Source organism: Erinaceus europaeus, chromosome 15 (genome assembly GCF_950295315.1).
Source record: "Erinaceus europaeus chromosome 15, mEriEur2.1, whole genome shotgun sequence".
In the NCBI taxonomy this organism is placed as follows: Eukaryota; Metazoa; Chordata; class Mammalia; order Eulipotyphla; family Erinaceidae; genus Erinaceus; species Erinaceus europaeus.
This window is the reverse complement of record NC_080176.1, coordinates 94063699-94081801: the sequence shown is the minus strand read 5'-3', so window position 1 is coordinate 94081801 and position 18103 is coordinate 94063699. Positions and strand designations below refer to the sequence as shown.

The following is an 18103-nucleotide window of genomic DNA, read 5'->3' as shown; positions in this document are numbered from 1 at the left end:
CACCTGCCAACACCCATGTTCAGCGGGGAAGCAATTACAGAAGCCAGACCTCCCACCTTCTGCATCCCACAATGACCCTGGGTCCATGCTCCCAGAGGGATAAAGCATAGGAAAGCTATCAGGGGACTTGATCAAAAAGCAGGAGAAGGGCCGGCGGCAGAGCACCTGGTGAGGCGCACCTGTCACCTCCCGAGTGCCAGGACCTGGGTCTCCACCTGCAGGGGGGAAGCTTCGCAAGCAGTGAAGCAGGTCTGCAGGGGTGTGTGTTTCCACTTTCTTCTTTTTAAAACAAATATATTTATTTATTTATTATTGGACAGAGACAGAGAGAAATTGAGAGAGGAGGGGAGATAGGGAGAGAGACAGAGAGACACCTGTAGCCCTGCTTCACCACTCGTGAAGCTTTCCCCCTGCAGGTGGGGACCGGAGGCTTGAACCCAGGTTCTTGCACACAGTAGGGTGTGTACTTAGCCAGGTGCGCCACCGCCTGGCCCCAGTTTCCATTTTCCCTTGTGATTTCTTTTTTTTTTTTTAATTTTTTAATTATTTATTTTTTAAAACAGGAGAGAGCGCAAACACAGTTCCCCACTACCACAAATTATGTGGTTGAGTCTCCCACATTTGAGGATACGCCTCGCCCTGGGAAAACCACCTTCGTGATTACGGTATTTCTCCTGCCAGGTAAGTATTTCCCTTGCGATTTCTCTTTGTCTCTATCCAGTGAGTAGATAAAATATTAAAAAGGAAGAGATCATGGAACAGTGATAAGGAGGGAGTTGATTTTAGAGATGGTTTGATTAGCGGACTTCTGCCGGGGATCGGCTTGAGCTATGATTGTCTTTTATTTTTTTCTTAATGAAGCTTTGCTTTTTATTTTCTTTATCAACAGTTGTGTTATTATTCATTTCATTTTATCATTATTTCCAAATAATTTTTATTACTAGAGCCCCGCTCAGCTTTGGCTGATGGTGGTGCCCAGGGTGTGACCCTTCCTGGCCCAACTCATCTGCCCTGCAGGACAAGGGCCGAGGCTCGCTCGGTGTGGTATGGTGGCCACGTTCCCCAGCGCAGCCCCGTTCTGCCGCAGGGTTTCAATATTTGCCGAGCTGACAGAGATGATGCAAATACCGTGCAGCTGCCAGCATGACCGGGCGCAGTGGGCAGACGTGCAGACTTGCTGACTTGCATGCTGTGGGAAGGATGTCTCTGGAAGACAGGCCCAAAGAAACTGTTTAAGAAAAGCCTCCACAAGAAAAAGGGGACTCTGCCCCACTGCTGGGGGGATGCAGACGGGGGCAGCCCCTCTGGAGGCTGAGTGGACAGACCTCAAACAAATAAGCACGGAGCCACCTCATGGCCCAGCAGCACCACTCTCGGCACTTAGCCAGTGGACACTCAGACTCTCACTAGAAGGGACACTGCCCCCCGTGTCCACAGCCGCTCTGTCCACAGCAGCCTGAGAGGGGACGCAGCCCAGACGCCCACCCACAGATGACGGGATGGAGGAGTCACGGGATCCAGACTCCGTGGAATACTACTCTGCCGTCAAAACAGATGAGAGTGTGTCCTTGGGGACAAGACGGATGGGACTGGAGGTGATGCTGCTTAGGGACATAAGTAAAGATGGAAGACGGCTGCCAGACGTTTTCACTCTAGATTCACATGGAATCTAGAGATCTGAGACATGTGGACTTGCAATTAAGAAGGAAAAAACAAAAAGAAAAGAAAAGAAAACAAAAGCCAGCCAAGTTTCTGACACTTGTGGAAACGCTGGTGGTGCCTTTGGGAGGTGGGAGTGGGGACACGGAACTCTGCTGGTGGGTGTGATCACTGTCAAGATCACCTTACAGTCTTGTGACACACTATTAATCACGATAGAAGAAAGAGACAGAGAGAGAGAGAGGGAGAGAGAGAGAAATGGAGAAAGCGCCTCCTTGCTCCCAGTGAGACCTTAACCGCTAACATGCACTATAGCGAGTCGTCGCTGCTCTCTGGTGGCCATGAAGGGTAACAGCACCAGCTCTGGCCACGGCTCCTGGGGACAGGTACTGAGCTGGAGGGCCATGGGGGAGGGTGGACGCGGTGTGTGTGTGGGGGGGGGGGGTGGTAGTGGGGTGGGATGGGTCAAAGTCTTTTGGTGGTGGGAATGGTGTTTATGTACACTCCTATCAATTAATTTGTAGTCATATAAATCACTATTTCAGTAACATGAGAGGTGAAAAATTGATTGAATGTCTCAAACTTTTATAACCACAGACTGAGTCTTCCTAATACATAGGCTGAGTCTTTGATATGTTGACTCTCTCAAAAGCTTAGACCAGGGAAAACAGAAGCAACTGGTGGCACAGCTACATACAAATAATGTCAATGGTGATGTGGTGTATGATACAGCAAATCCTAACAAAGGGATATTTCAAAGTTAATCCAATTGCCAAATAATGTGATTATAGCAATAACTATCTATTGTCTTCTTGAACCCTAAGACAGCAGGAACCTCATATTTCCTCTATAGAGCCTATATTTCCCGCAGTCCTGGAACCTCTAGGGTAGGGCACACTTTCCTGCATGCTTCTCTCAATTCATACCAAATAATATTGCATCTGCCGATCCCAACCTCATCGATGCAATCAGTAACACCTCTGCATGCTTCACTTCAGACTGTGTCCAGAGACTTCAGGTGTGGAATGTCAACCCTTCAGCTTCATTACTCAGGTGAGACCTTTCCTTTCATAGTCTTCTCTAATTCCATTCCAGGTGGTTCACTTCCTAACAAAATCCCATAACCTAGATATAGACCAGGTCCCATAAGATAGAGCAAAAGCTGAATAAGGCCAAGAGACTGGCATACTTTAACGATGACTCTTTAGTCACTATCAGGCCATTCCATCAGCTGGGGCCCTAGTCGGGGAGTCCTGAGATTCCTAAACAGACATGATGGGCCTAGACCTTGAATAAATCCCTCTCTCCATTGTTACCAGTCATTCCTATCAGGAACAACACAATAGACCCCTTTGTGGGCCCCCATTGGACCTTGCCCTCAACTTGGATCAACAACGGCAGAGAATGTTCCATCCTCTGAAGGGAGGCTGGACAACATACTCTATGCTACACCTGAGGAAGATGGGTCCTGATATTGGGGCAGCTTGGAATGTTCCTACTTATGACCACAGAATGTGAGCTCAGATCTGCAGGGATGCAGAGGTCACATAGTCTCCTAAGATGAATATGGGCCCCAGATCACATCAAATTAATGGGGGTTACAGTCAAAAATATTTACACCCCTTTCCCATATTAGGGAGCTACTCTCTTCCCTGATCCAGCTTTCTGGTCCTTTTTCTAGCCATGACATTATCTCCCCAGACAATAACTTGGATCCACCTGCATATCAGATGTCAGGCTCAGGGGAAAAAAGAAAAAAAAAAAAAACTAGTATAGCCACAGGCCCTTTGGAATATAACTAAAATATGCCTACTAGCTATCTACAAAATGGAGTGTCATGTCCACCCTTGCCTGCAAGGATCACGCAACGCCGAGTTCTTCTTCAAGCAGTTTATTCGGGAACCTTGAACAGCAAAAAGCCCCGCTATAACCTAACCTCCAACTTATATACTCATGGGTCAGCCAATCCCAAGGGCACACGTAGCAGCTGCTCATAGGCACACGATCGCGGAAGCAAGCACGCTCTCAGTCTCAGACCATTTATGGAGTTGTTTACTTCTCCCTGTGGTCTGGAGGGTAGAGGAGGCTGGCGCCATCTTGGGGTGCGGCACATGGCTCTCCACAGTTCCCCCTTTTTGTTTTAACAACGCAGCAGGTGAGTGTAGAGGTCCAATCCCAGAAAGGAGGGGATATTGTCATAGTCCTCGCCTAAGCAATCAAGCTTCGCCAGTGCTAGACCCATCCCGTGCCTTTTTGTTCTGGGGCAGGAGATAAGGAAATTATGGGGTTAGGGAGCGGCACAACCTGCATGCATTGGACGTGCACTCCTTGAGACGGCATTACGCCCTCAAGTGCAGTGCTTTGCCTCGCACCCTGAGCGTTTCATATCAGGCTTTTAAGGCTGCCAGCAAAGCCTGGGGGGAGTGGCCATCCTCGATTGCTGTGAAGGCCTGTGCAATCAGCGCGACTTCACGCCTCTGTGTGATCCTAATTTTGCAAATACACCACAGGCCCATCAGGGAGGCGAGAACCAAGAGCGCAGTTAAGCATCCCAAGCCCGCCCACTCTTTCAAACTGTCCATTGCTTGATTGATCCAGGAGGTCAACCCTGCCGCCATGGAAGCATCCACCCGTGTTGAGTTGACTGCCACGATGGCGCTTCGCAGTTGTCGCATCAGGGTATCGAAACTCCCAGACCAGTTTCCTAAGAGCCCGGCATCATGCCGTATCGGCATCGGCCTTGGAAACACGGACAGGATTCCCCAGTGAGGCTCCGTCATCACCGGCATCACCACCACAGTCATCAGGAGCATCTGGTGTATTCTTTGGTGGTGGGGCATCTTGGACCTTTCTCACCAGTCGTTTGGGTACCCACACCGGATCTGGTTTGTCCTGTGGAAAAACACAAACAGAGCCTCGTGCCCATGTCAGCACGGGATCAGGCCCATGCCATGTGCCTGTTAATATGTCCTTCCATTTTACCATGCCTCTCTGTGGGCCATGGGGCATATGATGTCTTTCCGCCGCAGAGTGGCCATTAATATCCAAATTTAAAAAATTAAGTGTAAATAAGGCTAGGGATAGTCTTTCCTTAGGGGAAATAGGCCGTGGCCTATTCCCCCTTTTTGTTTTAACAGACATTCCTTGAGGGTGCGATGAGCACGTTCCACAATGCCTTGACCCTGAGGATTATAGGGCAGGCCATGGGTTAAGCGGACTCCCATTTGCTGGCAGAAGGAGACAAAAGACCGAGCAGGGTAGGCAGGGCCATTGTCTGTTTTCAAAATTTGAGGCATACCCCATGCAGCCCATGCCTCTAGGCAATGGGCGATCACATTGCGAGCCTTTTCACCACTCAATGGGGTGGCCATGATAACACCAGAGCAGGTGTCTACAGAGACATGTAGATACTTAAGCGTGCCAAATTCAGAAAAGTGCGTGACATCCATTTGCCATAGGACGCCAGGGTGCAGGCCCCGAGGGTTAATTCCAACGCTTGGTGGATGCTGGAAAGTCACACACTGAGGGCAACCCAGAACCACCTGACGAGCGTCCGCATGGGGCAAATTAAATTTTTTCTGTAGGGTTTTAGCATTTACATGAAAAAGTTCATGAAAACGTCTGGCCCGTTCCATTGCTGGAGCCATCAAGAGGACATCCTGTCTTGCCAATTTATCTACAGTGTTATTACCCTCGCTCAGGGGGCCAGGCAATCCAGTGTGTGATCGAATGTGTTGAATATAAAAGCGCTGTGTGCGGTGCCAAATCAGATCTTGTAGTTCTTTTAACAGCGCACACACCATGCTGGATCTTTTTACAGGTCCAGCGGCCTCTAGAACCTTGACTGCATTAACCACATAAGCAGAGTCAGATATCAAATTAAAGGGAAAATGGCATCTCTTAAAAACTTCAATCACAATTTGCAACTCCACTATTTGAGGAGAGCCTGGTTGGAAATGACACCTAACTGGTTCTTGGTGTTCTATTACGTAAGCTCCACATCCTGTCTTAGAGCCGTCTGTGAAAATGTTAGGCGCTGAAGACAGAGGCCTCACTGCAGTAATCTTAGGGAAAATCACGGGGTGCTCCTTAAAGAAGCTCACGAGAGGATGTTTGGGATAGTGATTATCAATTTCTCTGGGATAGCCGCATCTCAAGACGGCCCACTCATCCAAAGCTCCACACAGGGTCTGTACCTGGTAGCTAGAATAAGGGACCACTAATGTGGTTGGTAAGATGCCAAAAAACTGTATACATTGCTGAATCCCGGTCAGGGCCAGATCTGCTACTGCTGAAGGATAATATTGTATGGATTTAGCAGGAGAAATTCTTGAATGAATCCAAAGCAATGGACCCTCTTGCCACAGCAGCCCCGTGGGCTGTGACAAGGTAGCTAAAATGCATAAAGTCAGGGGCTTGTTGGCATCCCAACGTTTCAAGAAGGCTCCCTGAAGGGATCTTTCTACCTTCTCTAGGACCAGCCTAGCCTCTGGCGTCAATACTCTTGGGGAGTTCAGGGCGGAATCCCCTATCAAGACATCATACAGGGGTTTCAGCTCATGATTTGGAAGCTTTAAGTAACTCCTCACCCAATTAATATTCCCTAACAATTTTTGAAAGTCATTCAGAGTACGTAAGCCATCCTTCCTCGATTCCAGCTTCTGGGGCACTACCTCCATAGGTTTAATGCATGCTCCTAAGTAGTTTACCACCTCACCTCTCTGCACCTTTTCAGGGGCAATATACAGCCCTTTTTCTCTTAAAATCTGAACTAATTCCTCATACGCTTGATCAAGTAAGGTTTCAGTTTTTTCAGCAAGTAGAATATCATCCATATAATGAATACATTTTAAGGTAGGATATTTCTTCCTGAGGGGAGCAATCGTCTCACTAACAAATAGCTGGCACATGGTTGGACTATTTGCCATACCCTGGGGCAGCACAACCCATTCGAATCTCTGGTCGGGTTCTTCATGATTGCAGGATGGTACGGTAAAGGCGAATCTTTCCGTGTCCCTCTCACTTAATGGGATAGAGAAAAAACAATCCTTGATATCTATGACTATTATGGGCCATCTCTCAGGCAGGGCCGTTAGCAATGGAAGCCCCCGCTGTACTGGCCCCATGATCTGCATTTGGCGGTTGATTGCCCGCAGATCATGTAACAGTCTCCATTTTCCTGACTTTTTCTTAATCACAAATATAGGAGTATTCCAGGGGGACACAGAAGGTTTGATATGTTTCAAAGCAAGTTGCTCCGCAACCAGCTCTCTGGTCGCGGCTAATTTTTCAGAGGAAAGAGGCCACTGAGGAACCCACACTGGATCCTCTGTTTTCCAAGAGATGGGAATACCTGTGTCCGCAGTGGCCCCTAGGAAAAACCCAGACCTGATCTTCCTGAGTGCGGTCGAGCCGCAACAGGGGACTTGCGTCCCTGTAGGTGCTTCCCCAGGCCAAAGCCAGGGACACAACCCATTCTTTTCATCTGAGTTTGAGCTGCCATGGAGTATTCATTACTTAATTTAAAATCCATCTCTTTAAGCAAGTCCCTCCCCCATAACGAGATGGGTAGCTCCAAAACATACGGCTGCATCAAACCACAATGGCCTTCCTTATCTTTCCATTTTAGCTGTCTAGCACTCATGTCTGGAGTCCTTGCATAACCCAGGCCTTGCAGGGTTTGAGAGGAAGTTTGCACAGGCCATCCTGTTGGCCAGTCTTTGGCGGCCACAATACTTCTGTCAGCCCTAGTATCAAGAAGCCCCTGAATGTTTTTTCCTTCAACTTCTAATACCATCAATGGTCTTTGTTCTAAATCCAGAGATAGGAATGTCAAGTCTGTGCCGGAGGAGCCAAAACCTCAAACCCCCCCCCCCCCCCCCCCCCCCCCCCCCGCTCAACTGTCTTAGCCGCGAAGCGATCATGTAGGCTGGGTAAGATAAGCAATTGGGCGATCTTGTCTCCCGGGGAAATGGCTACAATTCCCTGGTGGGAGGACACCATAATCTTAACAACCCTGGTGAAGTCGGAGTCTATAACCCCAGGGTGAATAAGAAGTCCTCGCAATGCTGAAGAGGATCTGCCCAAAAGTAAGCCTACTGTGCCTGGCTCGAGGGGTCCTGTAAAGTCGGTTGTTACAAGCTGGACCCCCATTTGAGGAGTTAAGACGAGTCGGGAGGTGGAACAGAGGTCCAATCCTGCTGAGCCCGCAGTGGATCTCCATGGTTCCCCGGAGGGCGAAAGCTGGGCCACCTTTCCTGACTGATCTCCCTGTCCCGACTCTCTACTGCCCCATATATTTGTGGGCCCTGGGGACGGGGGCCCCTCTGGCCGTTTTTTGGACAGGCTCCTCCATATCCCTGACTCAGGGGTTGTCCGTTAATGTCCTTAACGGAGCGGCATTCATTAGCCCAATGGTTCCCCTTTTTACATCTAGGGCAGAGGCCGGGCTGTCTCATTCTAGCACTTCCTCCTGTTCTGCCTTTCTCAGGGCACTGCTTCTTAATATGTCCCATCTTGCCACATTTGAAACAAGCCCCAGTGTTACTGCTTTTCCTTTCTGCAAGTTGGACAACCGCAGCGGCAAGTCCCGCATTAGTCAAAGGGCCTCCAATCTCTCTGCAAACTTTCAACCACCACTCAATTCCTTTGCCCTTATGTGGTGTGATAGCCGCTCTGCATTCTTTGGTACATTGCTCATATACCAGCTGTTTAATAAGAGGCATAGCTGTGTCTGGGTCCCCAAAGATTCTGCCCGCCGCCTCAACTATGCGGGCCACAAAATCTGAAAAAGGCTCCGTGGGTCCCTGCAGAATTTTTGTTAAGTTGCCACTAACTTGTCCCCTATTTGGAAGGGCCTTCCATGCTCTTATGGCGCAGAGATTCACCTGCTCATATACTTGTGGAGGGTACCCAGTCTGCTGGCCTACAAACCTGCCTAGTCCTAGGAGCATGTCTCGGTCCCAGGCAGGTTGACCTGCGCGTGCATTAACCGCCACTTGCTCGGTTGCAAAATCAATCCAGAATGCTCTCCAATCTAGATATTGTCCTGGGCTGAGACAAGCACGAACTAAGCCTTGCCAATCAGCCGGTGTCATGCAAAGCCTATTGAGAGATTCCACTTGAGCAAGAGTGAAGGATGCACTAACCCCATAAGCCTTCACAGATTCTGCCAGGGACTTAACTACTTTGAAATCCAAGGGCTCCTCATACCGGTTCTCTTGGAGATCTTGAAACACTGGGTAGACAAGTTGCATCTCCGTCCTAACCCGGGCCCATAGCCCCGGGCAAAAGGAACGGCTTGGCCCTCCCGTCCCCAAGGGTTGGACGGTTGTCACGCCCTCTGGATAAGGGGGCGGAGCCGAGGGCAAGGCTGAGGCATAGCCCCCTCCCAGTTCTCCGTCCTCCAGTTTTTTTGGTGCCTTATCCCTCTCTTTCCTTTTCCTTCTTTCTCTTAAAGTAGCCTCTTCCAGTCTCTCCACTAAGGCCTGCACGTCCTCCCCCTCCTCCTCCTCTGATTCCGAGGAGGAGGGGAGTGTTTCCAGCTCCTCTAGATCAGGGTATAAAGATTTCCCTTTCTCTCCTCCTTTCTTACTTTCCGCTTTCTCAGAGCGTTCCTCCTGTAGCATTTCCAAGGCGTTCTGCCCCTTTTCAACAGCCTCGCAGCACTTCTGATCCTCAAGGCAACTGCACACTAATTTCCATACGGGCCTTACTCCTGCTTTCAGGTCATCCTGCTCCCAAGCAAAGTCTAGGTCCTTTCCTAACTTCTCCCAGCAAGAGACAGTCAAGCTCCCTGAGGCTGCGAACCAGGGGGCGACTATGTCACACTCACTCAAGAATCTTTCAAGTGTGGACTTCTTGATTTTTAATTTCTTGGATAGAAGTAGCTCCTGCAGAGCCAAAAAAATTGGATGGGACTGGGAAGTCCCCATGATAACTTCCTCCCAAAAATTATGTGGCTGCTAGCCCACTTTGTACTCCCCGTTCGCTACCCGGGGGGACTTTTACTTTCCGTTCGCTAAACCCACGAACGTTCTCCCACTCGTCCTTTATCTACAGAGACGAGCCCCGCTAGCTGCCTCACCGCGGGCCTTATTGTCCCACTTTACCCTGGGACATGCACTGCCCCGACTGCCGAAGTTCTGAACCCCATTTCGGATGATATCCCCGTACGGGCCACCACTTGTCGCGTCCACCCTTGCCTGCAAGGATCACGCAACACCGAGTTCTTCTTCAAGCAGTTTATTCGGGAACCTTGAACAGCAAAAAGCCCCGCTATAACCTAACCTCCAACTTATATACTCATGGGTCAGCCAATCCCAAGGGCACACGTAGCAGCTGCTCATAGGCACACGATCGCGGAAGCAAGCGCGCTCTCAGTCTCAGACCATTTATGGAGTTGTTTACTTCTCCCTGTGGTCTGGAGGGTAGAGGAGGCTGGTGCCATCTTGGGGCGCGGCACATGGCTCTCCATAATGGAGGACCCCCCCCAACTCTTCATCTGCACTATTCCAGCCTTTAGGTCCATGATTGGTCAACAATTTGTTTATCTTTGTATGTTAACTCTCTTTTCAGCCACCAGGTTCCAGATGCCAGCATGATGCCAACCAGACTTTCCTGGACAGACAACCCCACCAATGTGTCCTGGAGCTCCGCTTCCCCAGAGCCCTGCCCCACTAGGGAAAGAGAGAGACAGACTGGGAGTATGGATCCACCTGTCAACACCCATGTTCAGCAGGGAAGCAATGACAGAAGCCAGACCTTCCACCTTCTGCATCCCACAATGACCCTGGGTCCATACTCCCAGAGGGATAAAGAATAGGAAAGCTATCAGGGGAGGGGATGAGACACAGAGTTCTGGTGGTGGGAACTGTGTGGAGTTGTACCCCTCTTTCCTATGGTTTAATCAGTGTTTCCTTTTTATAAATAAAAAAACTAAAAAGATTTTTTTGCTTTATTTATTTTCATATTTGATAGGGCAGAGAGAAATTGAGACGGGCAGGGGAGATAGAGAGGAGAGAAGGGAGCAGTGGCACACCCGGTTGAGAGCACATAGTACTCTGCACAAGGACCCATGCAAGGACCCGGGTTCGTGCCTTACCTCTCCATCTGCAGGAGGGACACTTTGTGAGTGATGAAAGTGTCCATCTTTCTCTCTTCCTCTCAAGTTCTTTCTGACCTATCGGATAAAATGAAAAAAAAAAAGGGGGGGATGGCTGCAGGTGGATTTGTAGTGCTGGACTGAGTCCCCGTGATAGCCCTGGAGGGAGGGAGTGAGGGGGAGAGGGAAAGAGATGGACATGCAGACCAGCTTCCCTGCTTGGGAAGCTTCTCCCTGCAGGCGGGGAGCAGGGGCTTGAACCCGGGTCCTTGCTCAACCAGGTGCGCCACCCCCGGCCCCCGGCACGCCAGCCCGACCCAACACCTATGGCCAGTGGTGGTGCTGGGGACTGAACCTGCGACCTCAGCACCTCGGGCAGGAGGGTCATTTTGCAGAAGCACGACGATGCTGTCTCCTCTGGCCCACCTTTTTGGACAACAGAAGCCCACACCAGCCGAGGTCTTTCATGCAGGGGATGCAGGCCTTGGTGGTGGGGAGGAGGGGACAGCACTGTCCCTCACTTAGGTGGACTCTCAGGCTTGACCTCGCCTGGACACCAGGCTCCCTCAGGTGAGTGCAGTGAGGCACTGCTCAGTGACAGTGGCTCCATTTCCCAGAGGATCAGCCCTCAGCCCTCGGCCTGGGTGTTCTCAGCTGCACCCTGCAGAGGCCCCTTCACTCCTGGAGGCTCTGGGGAGGCAGCGTCTTCGTAAGGGGGCCCTTGTACCGTTCACACGGGACTTGTCTGTCCCTGCTCTGCTCCCGGGGGGCCTGTCCTGTTGGACTGGACTAACCGGGAGGCATTGCCCTGAAAAATGAAAATATACAAAGTTACAAGATACCAGGGGTCTAACTCCACCCCGTTCCCACCCCCAGGGTTCTGTGTCCCCATTCCCTCCACTGGAAACTGCAGTGGTTCTCCCTAGGTCACAGGTATGTGCTATTATTTATCTATCTTATCTGTCTGTCTGTCTGTCTGTCCTTTTTGCCCATTTTCTATGGCCCTGCCTTTTCTTCCTAAGTTACACCTACACCTGATGTCCCTCCTTTCCCCCTCGTCGTTCTCTGGGTCCTGATGGAATTGGGGTTCAGAGCCCTCTGCTCACCGTTCATGACTTTTAGAATAGAGAGAAGCTTCTGGTTTGGGTGGCGTTTCCAGGAGTGGGGACAGAGAGTGAGCCTTCCAAGGGGAGGGGGCTGCGTGGATGGAGCCCTTGGCCTGTCTGCTGACTGTGGACAGGCACCGTCGGGATTCCCGCAGGGGAGCAGGGCCCGGGGTGTTGAAGTATGGCTAAAGTCAACTTTAGGAGGCAGCTTGGGACCACAGCTACTTCCCAGCTACTTCACATCATCCTGGGAAGAATAATCACAGTTTGTAGCCACTAAGAAATGCATTTTACAGACTCAGCTCTAATGGTACCCAGAGCTTCCGCCGCTCAGGCTTGGCGGCTAATGTCTGGAGCAGAGAGTGTCCCTTTGAGGCAAATTTGTTTTGTCAGACTCAAAAGCTCACTCAGGAGTGGGCCTAGCAGTGGAAATGATACATAGGAGGGAATTCTCAGGCCGACACAGACCCTATTTCTACTGACTAAACACCTACGAGGGACCTCGTAGGAGATAAGGAGACAACGGTCAATCTGCAGAGGAGACACTTGGCCAGGTGTCTAGGCTGCTTTGAATGCTTGTCAAGATCCCAGGTACAGCAGAACTAAAACCACCGAATCAGTAGCACTCACCTGGAGTTTACCAGGCCTATGGGACGGAACAACTTTGTAAACTGGGAGTCTGACAGGCAGCCCAGGGACTCCAAGCTCCTGGATGGCTTCTTATGTCAAAGTCATTTAATCTTTGCGATGATGGGTCAGCCCACTGGGGCCTTGCACACGGGGTGGGGCGATGTTCAAGTGAGTCTGTGCACACGCTAGGAAGATGACTTGAGCTTCTTTTAGGATTGTCAGAGACAATTCCAAGAAGGCTCACTGATACGCGTCAAAGACGCTAGAACTGGTTTTAGTTGTCTGACTCAAATGGCCTGACGTGCTCAGGATTCTCAAGTCTGGCCTGTTTCACAGTCAGTGTTAACATTTCCCAGGAAATTGTGGCCAAGGGCTTCAACTATGCCCAGACGCTCAGCAGAGGGACAGACACACTTCAGTTACTGCTGTGCCACTTCGTGTTTCCAAGGGGAGAAATGGTCCAGATCCCACTTTCACAGTGTCCCTGTCAGCGTGCTGGAGTTGGGATCAGCAGGGCAGGAAGACACAGGAGGCATCCCACACAGCTGGCCCATCGGAGGTGGACAACAGGGAAGGCATTTGGCATATTTGCAGGGGACAGCTGGCCATTTTAATTTTTTTATTTTACCAGAGCCCTGCTCAGCTTTGGCTTATGTTGGTGCAGGGGATTGAACCTGGGACTTTGGAGCCTCAGGCACGAGTCTCTTTGCAGAACCATTCTGCTGTCTCTCCCCCCCACCCCAACTGGTCAAACTTGTTGAAGGATAGTGCCAAGGTGCCAGCGGTGGACTGTGCAGATGGGGGAAGGCTGTGAGGGGCCAGGTTCTGAGCAGTTGCAGTTGAGCACTGACTTGGACACTTACATCCGGGATGTGAATCTGTCGTCCGTGAGTACAAGGCGTCGTCTGTCAGCAGACTCAACACGCGTGGATTAACACATAAAGGCCGTCAGCTATAGAGAAAGTACAGGCAGTGGCGCACCTGGTTAAGTGCACACACTACAGTGTGCCAAGGACCCGGGTTCAAGCCCTTGGTCCCCACCTGCAGGGGGGGAAGCTTCACAGGTGGTGAAGCAGGGCTGCAGGGGTCTCTCTCCCTCTCTCAATTTCTGTCTCAAATCAATCAATTAATCTTAAAAAAATTCAAGAAAGTGACAGCAGACCAGAGCACAGGTTTTCTACCGTCTGGAAGTCGGGGGTGGGGGGAAGAGTTAGCAGAGGTGAGGACGGGGCACGGAGGGCCTGATGGGAAGACCACGAGAAGAGTGTTCTGGAGGAAAGCAGATGCTGGGCTGAGCTTCACGGGCGGGAGACAGAAACGACCAGGGACTCATGGCTGACTGGTACGCAGTTCAGTTTATTCATGTGGAACGCAGTGCAGTCTAAGCTATCTCTAATCACAATCCTGTCCTTATATATCCTGAGGAGGAAGAGTCAGGTCCAAAGAGGATGCACGCAGGCGGGGAGAAGGAAAAAGCGCGAACCAATGAGGATTAAACCAATGCCCTGGAGGCAGGGGGCTCAGTCAACAGCGGCTATGCAAATAGAACACAGTGTTAAGCAGGGGATCAAACCAATGAAACAGAAGCAGAATCCAGAAGCAGACCAACAGGCACAGACACAGCCCCTGTCACTTACTGCTATACATCTCAGGCCACAAAGACAGACAGACTGGGCCATAGTATCAGGAATGCAGGGTGCTTTGTGAGACAGGGAATCTGAGAAGACGGAGCAAACCTTTGGGGTTACTCCTGTGTCTTCTTGCGCAACCTCTCGGTAGAGACTGACAGGATAGATGCACTCCTCAGGTCAGGCCCTGCCAGGTCTACCACACCCTCACAATTTTCCGACTTTGGGGCCATCTCCAGAGTCACGTGAAAGGCAGGATGGTCCAGCACGGTGCCGTGGGATGTGTCAAGGTGGAGGGTTCCGGACATCGGGCTTGGTCCTTCCCCGGGTGCAGTCAGGTGTGAAGGGAGCCGGTCTGGCCTGAACCTGTCCATGGACCTTCCAGACCCCCAGCCCCCTTCTCCAGCTTCTTTCTCGGAAGCAGCCTCAGCTTCCCCTGCCCGCATTTCTGCACCCTCTGGCCTCACCTTTGCCCGTGTGCGAGCTCACTGCTCACAGCACCCCTGCGATCCGTGTGGGGTGACGGAGCAGCCCCTGGCTATTCCCAGGACCCGTCCCCACACGGCGGCCAGACCAGTGGCAAGAACTTGACAGGTCAGGGCCAGCCGAGGGGGCCCCTTGCCGTTCCCCCACTCGCTCCGGTGGCCACGGCAGCCAGAGCCGGGCCCCAGGGTGCTGAGGGACCACACGGCTGCGCCTGGCCTGGAGCGCCTGCTCCCCGGGTCACAGTGCGGGCTATGCCAGCACCCGGCGAGCCCCAGAGCCTGCCCGCCCCAGCCGGCCCCGTGCGTCTTCCCCAAGGACGACTCGGGCTGCCACATCGGTTTCTCGTCTTTAATTTCACTCCAGACTTTACAGTGATTCGGTATCAGAATCACCCAACGCGGAGCTCTGGCTTCTTGATTCTCGAGGGAGGTTCTGAGCACTAAAAGCTGAGAGCTGACGGCAGGGGCGAAGTGCCACCCGCCAAAGACCTGCTGGCTCTCCAGGCCGCACAGCATCTCGCTCCCTCCAGGGAGCCCACCCGCCAGCCACGAGGTCTCCAGCTTCCTCCCGAGCTGCAGGAGCTGCAGGAGCTGTAGGAGGCGGGGAGAGCCGCGGGGCGCACGTCGGTCAGCACCCGGTCGGTGCGCGGGACTGCCGGCTTCTCGAGGCCTCAGGAGCGGTTATCCTCCACCACGATGACTCTTCCCGGGTACGAGTCGACTTCCACAAACATGTACCGGAACTCATACTCGCCACTCTTGGGGTTCTGGGAGAACACGGTTACCGGTGCCCTTTGCTGTCCGGTGCGGCCGCCCCAATGGCCGATGCCCATCAACCGCTCCCGCATCCTCCTCCTCCTCCAGCCCCACCCGCCACTCACCTCCTCCTCCTCCTCCAGCCCCACCCGCCACTCACCTCCTCCTCCTCCTCCAGGCCCACCCGCCACTCACCTCCTTCACCTCCAGGTGCACTGTGCCGCGTCTGCCCGGCTCCGAGCCCTGGATGTAGAACTTGACGCGCACATGCTTGAGCCCGTCCTTCTCGTGCTCCAGGAAGCTGCGGGGGAAGGCCGTGGGTGAGCCTGCCCCCTCCCTGCCATCCCCCCCACGCCGAGGCACCCGGACCCCCAGGACGTGCACCTGACATGCTGCCTCCGGCCACGGCGGGTCGCCTCCCCGAAGCCTTTCACGGGCTCCCCAAAGACGGCCACCACCTGTGGGGGACACGTGTTGAGGCTCCCGAGACAGTGCTCCCGACATGCTCGGCGGAACCAGTCAGTCGAGGCTGGGGCTCTCTCTAAAGGCCGACCATCTGGCGGCATGGTGGGCACGTCGCCGGTGCAAGTCGTGTAGGAACAGGGCTGCTCAGAGAGGTGACTGGGGGCCGTCTGCTGAGCCCAAGTCGCTCCTCCTGCCCTTATGGCAAGCAAATAGTCACAGCGCTCGCACATCTGAAGGCTGGGAAACACGTCCCTAGGGCCTGACGCTGAAACTCACAAACTCACAGAGGACGTGGGAGGCAGCACAGTGGTTATTCGAGATCTTTCACATCCGAGGCCCCGCAGCCCTGGGTTCTGCACCCCTGTACGTCAGAGCTGAGCTCAGCTGTGGGCCGGGTGGCCGGCAGGCAGGGGCGCTACAGGCGAGCTTACGGCCTGGCAGCCTCAGCCTCAGCACTCACTTTAACCCAAGGTAAGCAGAAGAGGAGATTTAAAAAAAAAACATTTTATTTACTTACTTATTGAGACTCCTGCTGCCCTGCTTCACCACTCCCAAAGCTTTCCCCCTGCAGGGGGGGGGGTGTCAGGGGCTCGAACCTGGGTCCTTGCGCTCTGTAACATGTGCACCCAGCCCCTTATTTATTTGTGTCTTGGCTCTTGAGGAAAACGGAGAGGGGAGGCGGGGACAGGGAGAGACAGAGACAGAGGGAGAGAGAGACAGAGGGAAAGAGAGGCAGAGACAGAGAGAGAGACAGAGGCAGAGGGGAGAGACAGAGGCAGAGACGCCATACGCGCCCAGCCTGGGTCTTTGCTCCTCCCGTAGCTGCAGGGTCCGCAAGACGGGACCCACCTCGGGGTGCGACCTGCACTTGTCCAGGGCCCGCCCGTAGATCTTATTCGGACTGGAGGACGAGAAGAGCTCCTTGAAGATGGCGTACAACAAGGCCCCTGCGAGCGGAGAGCAGAGGGTGAAGGGGGGGCGAGGGAAGGGGAGGGTGAAGGGGGAGGTGAAGGGGGGAGGGGGAAGGTGAAGGGGGGAGGGTGAAGGGGGAGGTGAAGGGGGAGGGTGGCGGGCGCAGACCTGTGACTCCGAGGCCCAGGAGCACGACAGTCAGGTAGGTGACGTCCCTGCCGGCCGCCTTCACTGCAGGGAGGACGCGGGGGGAGCGGCCGTGAGTCCCGGCCCCGAGCTACTGGCGCGGACCCAGCCGGGCGGGCAGGGCCGGGACCAGCGGGCGCCTCTGCTGCTGGGGCCTCAGACACTGGCCGGGCGGCGGGTTACAGAGAGACGGGGAGAGGGAGAGAGAGGGAGAGAGGGAGAGGGAGAGAGGGAGGGGGAGAGAGGGAAAGAGGGAGAGGGAGGGGAAGAGAAAGAGGGAGAGAGAGGGAGGGAGGGAGAGAGGGAGGGGAGAGAGAGAGGGAGGGAAGAGAGAGAGGGAGGGAGAGAGGGAGAGGGAGGGGGAGAGAGAGAGAGAGAGAGAGAGGACAGAGAGGGAGAGACGGGGGAGAGAAAGAGGGAGAGAGGGAGAGAGAGGGAGGGAGAGACGGGGAGAGAGAGGGAGGGAGAGAAGCCAACCACGAAAACCGAACACGTCCATCTCCTCTGCCGGAAAAGGACAGGACAGGACAGGACAGGAAGAGAAGCCCCGGCCCGTCCCCGCCTCTCCCTCTCCCCGCCGGCTGGCGGCGACGCCGGGCCCCGCGTTACCTCTCTGGGCGGCGGTCGTGGCGGCGACCTCAGGGCGGCCCCGGGGCCCCGGCAGCTGCTCGGCCGCGTCCCGCTCCGGCCGGCGGGCGCCCGCTTCCCGCGTGCAGAGGCTCCTGCGGCCGAGGCCGGGCGGCTCTCGCGGCGCCCACCGCCCCCGGGGCCGGGTCGTCGGGGCGAGGCGGGGACGCGGCGCCCAGGGGCCCCGGGGCAGCCTCTCGGCGCAGCGCGCGGCGCGGAGCCACGTCCCGAGCATCGTCCGCTCGGAGGCAGCGGGGCCTCAGCGAGCAGGGCCGCACATCCACCCACCCGGCCGGCCGCCCCCGCCGCCCCCGCCGGGCCCCTCGCGCCGCCCGGGCCCCCACCCACCCACCCAGGGAGCCGCTCTCCGCTCTCCGCCCCCCCGGGCAGTCACCACCGGCCCGCCGCGGTGTTGGTTTTGTTGTTGCAGAGCAGCGTGGGCGTTCCCGCGGCATCACGGGAACTGTAGTTTCCTCACGGCGTTGTCGCCTTCCCGGCAAGTCGCGCGAGACTACACCTCCCGGCATGCAGCGCGGCGGCGCGCGC

At 54.0% G+C, this 18103-nt stretch overlaps 1 protein-coding gene and 1 pseudogene across 1 annotated transcript; both read right to left on the bottom strand.

The window, feature by feature from the left end:
• Nucleotides 1–560: 560 nt before the first annotated feature.
• On the bottom strand, nucleotides 561–689 carry LOC132533291 (U1 spliceosomal RNA; annotated as a pseudogene).
• Nucleotides 690–14946: 14257 nt separating this feature from the next.
• TIMM21 (translocase of inner mitochondrial membrane 21) lies at nucleotides 14947–17821 on the bottom strand. Its single transcript, XM_060174045.1, has 6 exons — nucleotides 17540–17821; nucleotides 16913–16975; nucleotides 16682–16779; nucleotides 15752–15825; nucleotides 15563–15668; nucleotides 14947–15378 (listed from the first exon to the last, which is right to left on the bottom strand). The coding sequence occupies exons 1-6, from the start codon at nucleotides 17790–17792 to the stop codon at nucleotides 15283–15285; spliced, it is 690 nt and encodes a 229-aa protein (XP_060030028.1). The 5' UTR covers nucleotides 17793–17821; the 3' UTR covers nucleotides 14947–15282.
• Between the last annotated feature and the right edge of the window lie 282 nt (nucleotides 17822–18103).

What these genes read in the sequence shown, in the direction of transcription:
- TIMM21 (XM_060174045.1), bottom strand. Translation starts at nt 17,792, where the DNA reads ATGCTCGGGACGTGGCTCCGCGCCGCGCGCTGCGCCGAGAGGCTGCCC. An exon ending in CCTGGGCCTCGGAGTCACAG is followed by an intron (nt 16,780 to 16,912) that starts GTCTGCGCCCGC and finishes CTCCGCTCGCAG; the next exon opens with GGGCCTTGTTGTACGCCATC. An exon ending in AGTGCAGGTCGCACCCCGAG is followed by an intron (nt 15,826 to 16,681) that starts GTGGGTCCCGTC and finishes TGTCCCCCACAG; the next exon opens with GTGGTGGCCGTCTTTGGGGA.